The 12,660-nt window shown below is 36.2% G+C and overlaps 1 protein-coding gene across 1 annotated transcript; it reads right to left on the bottom strand.

Annotated features, from left to right (window-relative positions):
• Nucleotides 1-1,532: 1,532 nt before the first annotated feature.
• LOC126831919 (uncharacterized) lies at nucleotides 1,533-4,323 on the bottom strand. Its single transcript, XM_050562593.1, has 2 exons — nucleotides 4,243-4,323; nucleotides 1,533-2,471 (listed from the first exon to the last, which is right to left on the bottom strand). The coding sequence occupies exons 1-2, from the start codon at nucleotides 4,276-4,278 to the stop codon at nucleotides 1,566-1,568; spliced, it is 942 nt and encodes a 313-aa protein (XP_050418550.1). The 5' UTR covers nucleotides 4,279-4,323; the 3' UTR covers nucleotides 1,533-1,565.
• Nucleotides 4,324-12,660: the final 8,337 nt, after the last annotated feature.

The raw sequence follows: 12,660 nt of genomic DNA, 5'->3' as shown, positions 1-12,660 counted from the left end.
TAGCCTGGAGGTCGGGTGTTCGATCCCTGCATTGGCCGAACAAGTTCATCCAGATTTATCGGCGTGGTTACCCCTTGTCAGTGATGCAGAACGGAGGGCCTGACAAGGACAGCTATCTAGTCGTTTGGGTGGGACGAAAAACCGAGGTCCCGTGTACACATTGGCGTGCACGTAAAAAATCCCTTGGCAGTTGGAATTCGATATAAGAGTAGGCCGTAGCGCAGCTGCCCGGGCAAAATTTCCCTCATAGCACACTGTATGGCGTATGCCCGTCTTCATTAGCCCAGTTTAGGAGCAGAACGTTAAACCCCATTTCATTTCATTTCATTTCAATTTCTTGTTCCAGCTTTATGTTATGTTTCGTAAAAAAGTAGTCTTGAGTATCCCGGCCTGTCAATCAGACGGAGAATGGTCAGTAGACTGGTTAAGCGAGACTAATTTCAAAACAAGGGAATGTAACCTTTTTTTACTCAAAAATACCCGGTTGTAATGGCCGACACTCGTAACAATTTTTCAGTCTATTATTTATCGACAGTTAAATGGCCATAGCTTATTAACCACAACATGACGGTTTATTTAGTGACTTTTAATGTGCGAAACTAATTTGAGGCTTGGTGTATATATAAATATTGGGGTGTAATTGTCGAGATATTTGGAGATATTTATTTATGTTGGGGCACCCCAACATTACAACATATTAAGATCTTTATTATATGCGTTTATAGCGATTTATATATTAAACCATGATATTGATGTGATATCCAAACACTAAAGGGAAGATGTGCGCCATATAAATGTTGAATAATACTCATAAGGATAATCAATAGAGAGCGTTATCTACATCTGCAAGTATAAGTTGCCCCGGAAACCAACAAGTGGGTCTGAAGAATTAAGTGTTTAGCTGCCTATTTATTCTGCATATCGACCACGCTAATGAAGATGGCTATAAAACATGCAAGCCATGTGTAAAGGGATGAATTTTGTCCCTCTACGTGCCGGCAATTTATGTCAAGGGATCTTATGTGACCCGCAACGTCTACACAAAACATCGTCTGTTCGCCCCAACAGGACGACTAGACCCTGTTTTGTGTCAGGTTACCCTCCTTCACCACAAACAAGTGAACTTCTCAGCCAAAACCTTGGTTATAGTAAGACATCTTATTCAGTGAGCCACTGTGGCTGCCCTTACCAATGAATCTGATCATCTTAGACCCGACAAATCTGAATAAATCTGCCCGTCTTCATCATCCCGGTTGGTGCAGGAAAGTAAACATTTCGGATAACAGATATGCATTTTTCTCCCAGGATTTCCTGTCCACGAGAGAGGGGGGGGGGGGGGGTACTGGGTTATTTTCGAGACTAATATATGGCTCAATTCTATTTCTATAATTTACTACCGGGTAGATTTTTTTCGCATTTTGAGATTTTCGAAAACCCACCATTTTGGACAGAACTTATGATCGAAAGCGCACGTCATAGACCATTTGGTCACCCAACACCGCAAAATAAAAACAGCAAACAGAAATGCATCTATACTATTTTAAGTTTAGTGTCTTAACAAAGCCTCAAAATAGTTTATCAGTAGGTCTAGACAATCCTTTATTGTGTTTCCCATTAACTCGTTTTCTGTCCCGATTCCTTAGTTCAGTACAGTGAAGATGATAGACGAATATAACTTTACATGGGTTAAGCACTCGGTATTTTAATATAGTTTGAAAGGTCCATATAATGATGTTGTCGATACCCAGATTATTTGCAGAATGATTTAAAGACACAGAAGCAGCAGGTAGAAGCGTTCCTTCTGGCACAAAGACGTATGAATCATGGGATCCAATATATCCACGTCTACTGCACGAATTAGATTTTTGTCGCCGTAGTCTCATATCACAGTTTTCTTCCAACTGGCCATGTCGGGTTAAAGCGTACATCAGTTTCTTGGAAATCATAACATCTTTTTTGATCAAATCTAAACCGTGTCCCGGATACACATCCGCCTGAGTTACCATAACAACGCGTCCGCTAAGATTCGAAAAAACGAATTCATAAATTTTGTTAGTTTGTCGTGGTTTGGATACCTCATGAAATACCAATTTATCGAGATTATTTTTAATCTGTGTTCGAATAAATTTGATAATTGGTGACTGGTCATAAAGAAAATGTACTTTTGAAACATATCGATGATCTAAAGTTCTCTGTAAGCCGGTTATATATTCTGATAATCGCGCTTCCAGTTGCTTTATCGAGAATGGTGAATACGATGATGTTTTATGGACAGTGGGATCTGTTAACAGTGGAAACGTTAGAACAACATCAAGTTGCATGAAGTGGGGCTTTACTGTCAGTTCTCTTGGTAACTCTTTGATCTGGAGCGGTTGGTAATGGAAGTACAAATCATTCTGGTACGCAAACACCAAAGCTATGAAGATGACCGACAGTAAACAGGGTAAAATCTGCCGAGGAGACAATTCCACCTACAAATATACGAAGGCCATTGGTATCATGGAAAATTTTGATTTATCAATATAAAATGAGTCTATGAAAAGTTTGTGTATGTGTAAATACTACATATCTGAATTGTAGATGAATCGAAACTGAGTAATTTGTAAACAATTTAATTTTACAGATGGTGATTTCTGTTAGTCGCTTTTTTAAATGAATCATGTTAAATGTCATTTAAGGGAGCGTTCACACTGGGTGTTTAATCTGAATAGCCTAAAAACCGAACAGAACAAATAACGAGTCCGATTATTTTTCGGAATTCAATCTGGAACAGTTATTTCGAATCGGATTATTCGCAGTCAAGATTTGAGTATGGCGCGCTTGATTCAGATTAACGGGTTTACCGGACCTGAATAGCTTTTCGCGCATGTTCACGTCTACTTCCGTTTTATCGTTTGGAGGCAAACGTATGTATGAAACTGGTACGCTTTGGGGTAAGACGGTGGGGCTTCTTCTTTAACTTTGGAGAGACAAAGATGTAGAAGTGCAGCTGGCGCGCACGCGCCGCAACCCGGCAATTTACAGAAGGCTGTCTGATCCTCTGGTAGCACAGGGATATGAGAGGACCGCCGATCAGTGCCAATCGCACTAGTACAGAGTCGAGAATGGAGTACATGTACATATACTTGTTCATGCATAGCGAATGCGACCAGAAGATGAAATCATCCTCATTCGCGTTTAATTCTGGTGCCGACGAAATGGTGCCCGAAGCTCAATGGCAAGACGTCGAAAATGCAAGACCTGGCGTCGCTGATGTAGCTTTGTTCGTCTTAGGAAATTAAACATTAGCAATATAAATAATGGTAAATAAGCAGCAGGATCACTATGATCCCGAATAGGAATGGCGGGTGTATCCATCTTGGATATGAATTACCTTCGCCTCTGCGAGTACGCTACTGGTAGTTATACGTATTCATGTGGCGCGGTTCAATTTGCATTCAATCCGAATAAGCTGTAATATGATGAACGTAACGTTTTTAATCTGGGACAATCCAATTCAAATACAGTATGAACGCACTTTAAAGCTAGCTGATCTCCGATTACAAAACTACAGAAACAATTAAATTTTTTAAAAAAATTAACGCCCTAAACAACAGCCATACTTGTTTTCAATTTGTAGAACAAACATGGCGGTCGCTTAGGGGTAACAAAACACAGGCAGCCCCCACCCACATCCAGTATATGCCGTGTCAAGTGCACATCAAGTTAGCTAGTCAACTACCAATTACCCCCTGACTGACTGAAGTTTTTTTCACTATCACTACTATAACATTTCATTAAAAGTTCACCCATTCAAAAGTGGGCGGAACGAGGGCTCTGTTTGTCGAAAGTTGTGTGTGTGTGTAGAGAACACTTTCTGTGCTAACAAGGTACAGTTGGGGTAAAATATTAAATCCGATATTACAAATCTTCCAGAGAACTAAGAGAATGAACAATGAGGCATTTGGATATCAGAATGTGCCATTTTTTAAAACAAAAGCATTAATTAATACAAAATAATCCAAAATATTGCTAACAAAGATAACTTATATTATGCCCAGTAACATGCAATTAAACTGTATAAAACAAAGACAACCCGTCAGCGATATTATTACACAGGATCCGTCCACCAAACACTATACCTTACACAAGGTTTTGTGGACAGTCACAGGACATTATCGGTTTGATTGGGCATTGGACATATTCTTAAATCTTTGCCAATATTGTTCTTGTGTTATGTAATCTTATAAATAAAACACTTACAGAATTGATCAGTTTAGCTGTAAAGTGAGCAGCCATGTTTCACTGGCCACAGTGACAACATAGGCAGCGTTTCGTTGTGCACGGTGACTAACTATCGTCATTGCTGAACAGTTTTCACCATCAGGTACAAATAAAAACTATGTATTTCTCTCCAGATGCTTAATAATCCATGGTTCGTTATATATGTCAATAAAACATCGCCGGATCATAAGGACTGTTGACGGCTGTCGACTGAAATCTCTAGTACGCTCGATACAGTTTGCTCTAGGCCGCGTTTCGCGAAATCAAATAATTGCCCACGTACAGGTGTTCACTTTTATTTATTTATTTCACATTTATTCGTACATTAGTGTACACTTACAATATTTACAATATATATAAATACATTTAGTCAAGGGATAAATAAGTAATTATTTCATTAAGATCTTTTTTATGTGAGTAAATTTCGTGCGACTCGCGCATATTTATCATATCTACAATTTGACCAGCTCTTCTGAGATCAGACTGACTTACATTGGTATTATCCCATTTAGTTATTATGTCTAAAAGTTTATTTGCTTTTATATTATATAAATCGTATCCAGAGACACTGTATCTGTTACAGACATAACTAATGTTATTACAAGTATTGGAAGAACTTCCATGTAAGGCATGACGCGCACATATCTTAATACATAACTAATAAACTGTTTTACAAATCGTTTATGAAGCTGAGCTTTTATAGAATAATACTGACAAATTAATGGAATAAGGACATTGTGTGTACGACATGGAATATCCCACAGTCTACGAGTGCACTTGCGCAAAGTACAGTAAAATCTTTCAATGGTCCTATCGGAGAAATCCCACAGCCGACAACCATACAGTAGCAAACAATGTCTTAAATAACTTATACTTTACATTTGAATGTACATGTTTGAAGACAGTATTTACAACATTAAAAGTGATTATGAAGTTTTTAACACCTTTTTGAATTACCTGCTCTCCTGTTTCTGATTGTAATGAATTACCTAGGTGTAATTCTGTATCTACAATATTAATAATTTTACCATTAAAATATACATCTTTATTGATTTCTTTATTGTTTGTATTGTAATTAAACACTACAAGCTTAGACTTGTCTGGGTTAAATTTAACATCGTATTCATTTGCTAAGTCAGCACACAGGTTTAGTAATTGGACAAGAGCCAGTCTAGATGGAGTAACAAGTGTTACATCATCTGCGTAAGCCAAAGCGCCGACATAGACATGGCCTATTTTACAACCAATGTTGCTGTTTCTTAATCTGATTAAAAGTTCATCTAAATAAACACTAAACAGTATAGGGGACAACACCCCGCCTTGTTCCACACCATTTTTGACATTAAAAGTTTCAGTAACGTGGTTATCCCACTTTATGCGAATCGTTTGGTAAATATAACTGTTTAAAAGAAATCGGCATAAAAGTGGACATAAACCTCTTTTTATCAGAACTCTGAATAATTTGACGTAATGGACACGGTCGAATGCTTTACCTGCGTCTAAAGATGTGACATATACATTAGATTTTCTATTATGATAATAACTTATGGTTTCATTAAGGACAAATTAACAGTGCGTTGTTGAGTGTCTATTCTTAAAGCCGAACTGTAGATCGGATGATTTTAAACAGTCCTGCTTTTGAATAAGAATAATCCTATCAAATAATTTCCCAATAATGCTGTTTAGTGCTATTCCCCTGTAGTTATCAGAATCATTTAAAGATTTCTTGCGATTTTTGGGGATAGATATAATTGTAGATAAAATAAAATTTGGAGGACAGTAGCCATGGATAAGCATCCCAGTTAATAATAGTGAGAGATGTACATAATATGATGGCGGGGCATACTTTATTTTATTTCAAGGCAAAGCAAATCACTTGCTATAGCCAACATAGGTACATAAAATATATTTGGTGATTATTGCACAACAGATAAGGAATATAAGGAACATAATTATAATAGAAGAATAAATATATATATATATCCAAAATTATTAGCACAACCGCAAAGCTGCACTACTTTGTTTCACGGTAAATGATGAAAAGATAAAAAAAGGTATGCCGACACAAACTGATTTCAACACTGGTTTAATAACATTTTAAAGTACTTTTCGTCCGTCTTAGAACTATTCATAAATAATGTCATTGTATAAAGATGGACAGTATAGTATATTTTTTACAAATTTACATAGTAACACTGGTTTTAATTGGCTATAGTTACCATTGTCTATGGTTACATAGTATATCGTTAACTAATAGAAAACATGTACACACATGTGTTAATCTGTAGTATATGGGTTCAATTTATGAACAATGAGTGGAAGATAATCATGGGATAGATTTAAGAAAATTAATGAAGCTAATGGCCAATTGTTACTTATTGACTATTAAGTCGAGGAACATATTTTTTTAATAAAATGGTTTTCCATTAATTTCCTTTTCGTGGTGTCATCGACTTTCATTTCATAAAAAGGGAAAATTTGGAATTTTACTTGTAGGTGTTGTGCACATTTAAAAATATGTCTATTTACAAATAAGGGCCCATTTCTAATATTACAATCCCGTCGATGGTTGCGTACTCTATCCCGTAGATGCGTGGACGTCTCTACTATGTAAACATTTAGACACACATTGCAAGAGATTTTTTGTGTCACAATTCATATTGTCGTTGACACTAAATGTAAACTTAGGAAAATTATATTTGCTATTTGGCGTAATATGGTCGCAACATTTACATCGAAGAGCCGGTCCTTGTGATAGATGAATTGAATTTTGCTTTGGTTAGGAGACGTTTCAGATTAGGTGTCTGTCTTTGTGATTTAATGAATTGAACATTATCAAATTTCATTCGGAGGTTGTCGTTTGATGCCAGGATTGCCCTGCTCTCGTACATTGTTTTAAAGAAGTTGGGATGTTGGGGGTTATGAGTAGCGACAAAGGTAATGATATTATCCGAACTGTCTTTTGCTTTAGTAGCCTTCAGTGTTTGAATATCAATTGCCAAAGCCTTATTTATCCAAACTTCTATTACCTCGAGAGGGTAATACTGTTTCAATAAATTTCTTTTTAGCTCACCCAATCTGACAACCCGGAGATCGTCATCTATCACAATGGTGCTTATTTTTCTAGCTAAAGAATAAGGTATATTATTTTTGGTATGGCGTGGGTGACATGATTTATATGAAAGATAGATTTTGGTATCTCTTTCTTTAGAATACATATCCGTTATAAGGAGTTCTCCCCTTCGTTTCACTAGAACGTCCAAGAATGCGATTTGCAGATCGTTCGTTTCAATTGTGAATTTGATATTTAGATCTAAATCATTCATTATTTTTTTGCAAATCTGCAATGTTGCCAATTCGTTCATTCCAAATACAGAATATATCGTCTAAGAATTGTTTCAATTGATTTTCTAAATATAATCTGTAATGCAACCCATGTTCAATTTCTACAATTGAGTATAGTTTGTCCTCAAGGAATCCCATTGTTAAATTACTTAATTGTGGTGCCGCCTTGGTACCCATCGCTATACCAAGAATCTGTTTGTAATTGGTTTCGCCAAATGTAAAAGTGTTGTTAGTCAGAATGATTCGTATAGCTTTGAGGATGAAGTTGTTTGAAATTCTCTCATGACTGCATTCAGGATGTTTATCCAACCAATATTCTATGGCCTGAAGGCATAGGTCATGGGAAATGTTGCCATACATATTGCAAACATCCATGGTTACGAAAGCGTCGCCATCGTTCAGATTTTGGGGCAATCTATTAATGCCATCTATATATATACATATACATATGTAAATAAAGTACTTTCAATATCTAAACATGTCACGAAGATAGTACAAAAGTATATACACAAAAAAGTTCCCAATTGGTGTTTAGTTTCATTTTTGGGTGTTTAATAATTGATTACGTAATTTCATACTTTGGTATAGATATTTTCCTAAATAGATTATATATTTACGTTTGGTGTTTGTTAAAATATTTTTGAATATATGTAAAGAAGGAAAGGACCAAAATCTGCGACGTAAATTTATATATCCTGAGCAACAGAGGAGAAAGTGGTATTCGTCTATATAATATGTTCTGATGATTGACCTAAGTTCCCATCGAATTTATTATATTTCAAATGTTTTGGCTACGTCTTTTTTTTGCAGTTCTCTTATTAACTTGTATATTAAAGAGACAATAATCAACTTATCTAAGATAATTACATCAATCGAACTAATAGAGGCTATATGTTCTCTGGGAATACGTATCTAATCGTGTCAAGGTAATTGTTTTGTCTTTTGCAGTTCTTTCAGGAGGAAAAACCAAAACAACCGAAATTCAACTACGCTTACCATCGGCCACGCAATGCTGTAACTGTGTATGTCATAGTTAGGGGTTAGTGTATATGTTTTATACAGGTCAAATAAATTACGGCACTAGACTATTGCAGAATTAACAATAGATTTACGGCTCCATTGACGAACCCACTACACTCGAGGTATACAGTCTTAGACGTCATTTCAAATACTGTTATTTCTTGTGTGTGCGGTTAATCAAACATGCAAAATATACCCACATTTTACGGATAACAGAGACAATTGATAGGGCCCATCATCTTATTATTACAATGACTCATATCAAATTTGAACAATGGTATGTTAAAAGCTGTGGCTAAGGGACATTACAATGGAACGCCGAATATCGAATGATCTTGAACTCAATGGGAAAACGATATGTTAAAAAGAGTGGACCCTACCGCATTCACTAAGTTTTGGAACGAATGATCGAGAAAGGCTGACTATCGATACGGTCCATACACTCGTGACCCCAATACTTCAAACCAAATTCGAAACAATTATGTTGAACATTATAGCCTTTACCGTGGTCACGGTGCTTTTGGCAAAGGGGGCCGGAACGTCCGATGCGCACAAAATTGAACTTCATCCGCGATTGTTTCATTCTTAACGTATATGTTACGTTTCATCAAAATCGGACTGTCGGAGGGTCGACATTTCACATGAATGGCGAGGACCGTAACCAAAGAAGTTGCGGACAAAAAGTGAAGGCTCTATAAAGTCCACAAACTTGGTATATGTATTACATGCTTTGCCACTATTTGCGTAAATGGGAGGGGTAATTTCAATGTGACGTTACTATCCGATTTCCACCAAATTTCGGCTTGGTAAAAAGGCAGGACCATAACCCAAGAAATTGCCGACTAACTGTGAAGGTTCTAGAAGGTTCACAAAACTTGGTATATGCATTACATGCTTTGCCGCTATTTGCGGAAATGGGAAAGGCAATCTGAATCCGATTTCCACCAAATTAGACTTCATTAGTGATTACTGTGTAATAAACAAAAATTTGAAAATTTATCAAAATCGGATAAATATTGTGACATTTTAGACTCCTCAATCTATGTTCGCGATTTTCGTAAAAATCTAGGACGTGCCAAAATCGAATCTATCCGAGATCGTTGGGATATCAACATACATTTAGGCTTAATAAAAACCGGATAAACATTGTGCCTTCTGGGGGATATTCGTACAGTCCTTAGCCAATAATCCAGGATCGAACCAATCCGAGATCTGTACAAACGTGAATGGACGGCAACACACATGACTATGTGGGTATATAGAACGCGGTGTGTAGATTAGTCTAACGCAATGGAGAAATTTACTTTATAAGTGTACTTTAACACCCACGTAACGAATAAACAATGTTATCAATTAACGACATGTTTTCCGGATATTGTAGTGTTGGTTTTAAAACCAAAATATTGACATTCAATTTACCCTTGTATTTGGCGGATTTATATTCTCGATTGTCGGAATGTGAGCGACCTAAAATTTGCATGGTATAAATAATTAATTCGTAGATAACGATTCCTTATCACAGTCTTTATTTTAAAACTACTTTCGTTAACAAAGACATCGATTAACCGATTTCTACCTACTGATATCCATTTTCCTCTAAACTTTGGTAAGCTAACCAAAGGTGCTAACATGGGTGGTGATTTATCTCGTTTGGCAATTATAGTAATTTTTACTTTGTCCTGTGTTTCGGGCAAATGTCCAGAATTTGTGTTTCGATTAACTGAATTCAAAAACTATTTGGTGAAAAATTATCAACAAAGATTTGTGAATTTATCAGTGAATGAGTGTGGAGAAAAATGCATAGCAACATCAAATTGTCAGTCGTTCTCTTATCAGTTTGGAGAAAACATCAACGAATGCTACACATTTAATGGACGTGTTTGGTCTGGACAGAATGCTACCTATCGAGAAGGCATGGTTACGTACTGGAGACTTGAAGGTAAGCAAATCGAAGAAGAACAACTGTAAACACATATGTACATACAATTAACAACCGTTAATTTATTTGTAATAATAGCGTATATTGTATTATATTACAAGCTTTGGTACCATTTAATAATACGCTCCCAGAAAAAGTTGAAAAATGAACTGTTTGTTATACATCGTTAAAAACTGATACTCTTATCGATAAAACTGGAGAACGTCAAGTTAAAACCCTGACTATATGATACATTCAAGTAGTAACTCGTCTCACGCTATGTACGCATTTGTTGTTAAAGATACATTATGGAAGATTAGATAGATAAATAGATAAAAAGTAGATAATGTAAAAGGAATATGCTGCTCTCTGAACCGAGATATTGGCGTTTGAATTTTAGGACTAGCCTCGATCACCATCACTAAAGTCGGTACGATAAAATAAAAAACATAATCTCAATAATCCATTTTTGAATTAAGTCATCAATGAGCGTTGAGCTTCAAATCCAGAGATAATCCGAAACCTAGGATGACATCGAGAGTTGGTTAAAATCTTTTCATGTTATAAATGTCTAATTAATAGTTTATATAACATTTCGGGCCCAAAGAAAGACCTGCAATAGGCAGATTTAGCTCTTGCCTAACGTATGTTTAAGTAGACTATCAAACTGACTTCCAAATATTAAAAAAATACATGAAAACGAATAAACCTATAATTTAAATAATAAATGTATATTTAATACTACGATTTAGTTTAATACAATATATACACGAACGGGGAAAACAGGAAGCTCTTTATCCTGTATTAAACTCTTTTTTAGCTTCGGTCTATAACGTTGCCTTGGGGGGGGGGGGGTAGCCGAAGTCGATATGTAAGGGTACTCGACTCTCCACAAAAATATCACAGGTTCGAATCGATCTAATCCGCGGGAGCACCTTGGGGATTTTCTTTGCGTGAGAAGCGACGTTCACCCGTGTGCACGATTGAGTGCACATAATTATGCTGAAGAAACGTATGTTATATCCGAAATGACCTAAATATTGTTCTGACGAGACGTAAAACTCACGGTATGGATGGATTGGGTTTGAACTCAAAGAGTCCCAAATGTAAAACACGAATATTGTCTCTGATACAAATGACGTACTTAACACACTTTAATCGCCGAGAAAGGATCAAATCTGCCCGAACACTCAATAACCGGATATCGATAATTTTCTAAACATTCTCAGTTAATGATGGATAAATATTAGCTGAAAGAATACAAATATCTTCTCGGATTTTAGTCCGGAAGTTGCTCCATTAAAACATAGTTTGCTGGGCACTCCAAAATTAAGTAATGGGCGAATCTGAATTTCGAGAAGATGCAGTGTTATAACACCATCAAGAAATTAAAAATATAAATCTAAAAAACAATGAATCAAATTACAAAGATTTTGATGACAATGACAATTTCGAGAGGGTTTATCCTTACTATAATCCCACATATTCCCGGAACCTTTGAATGTAGAGCAACTACAAGCCTGGAATGATTGAGACCATGAACCGTAAAATTTTAAGTTTATTGGATATATATCCTGATTTCTATCGCATCCAAATAAACTAATTACAAAATCACAAGAACCAATAATCCTAAGATTTCACGTTCATAGTATATTGTTAATGAAATTGCAATCAATTGCAACCTATAGGTCTATTTCGAATTACCTAATCGGCAAGATCTAATAACTAGCTAGTTCAACTTGGTATTATTGCTATGTTTAGCTTAAACAGAGTCGACTCAGATCGTATACAATGGCCAATAGTCACCTAAGTCTTGAATGCGATGTGTGGGTCAAAATTTTGACAAAGTTCGGTCCAACTTATCAAATAAGTTCGGTCAAGCATGGTATCGACGTTCAGAGTTGCCAATCGATTGGCCCAGACGCCGAAAATAAAAAGGCTACCCTTCAATGAGTTGTGAGTGGGTTTAAATTCGTTGCCTGCCGACGCCATCTTTCTGTTGATATTCCCGTGGTTGCTTGCTACAACAGTATGTTATCTATTGATTTGTAATTGATAATAAAGTAGACTGCACAAACATGGTGTTCAAGTACATGAGACTGAGAAGAAATAGA

The sequence above is a fragment of the Patella vulgata genome, chromosome 9, assembly GCF_932274485.2.
Source record: "Patella vulgata chromosome 9, xgPatVulg1.2, whole genome shotgun sequence".
In the NCBI taxonomy this organism is placed as follows: domain Eukaryota; kingdom Metazoa; phylum Mollusca; class Gastropoda; family Patellidae; genus Patella; species Patella vulgata.
The sequence above is the reverse complement of the archived record's forward strand: the minus strand, read 5'-3'. Positions and strand labels throughout refer to the sequence as shown.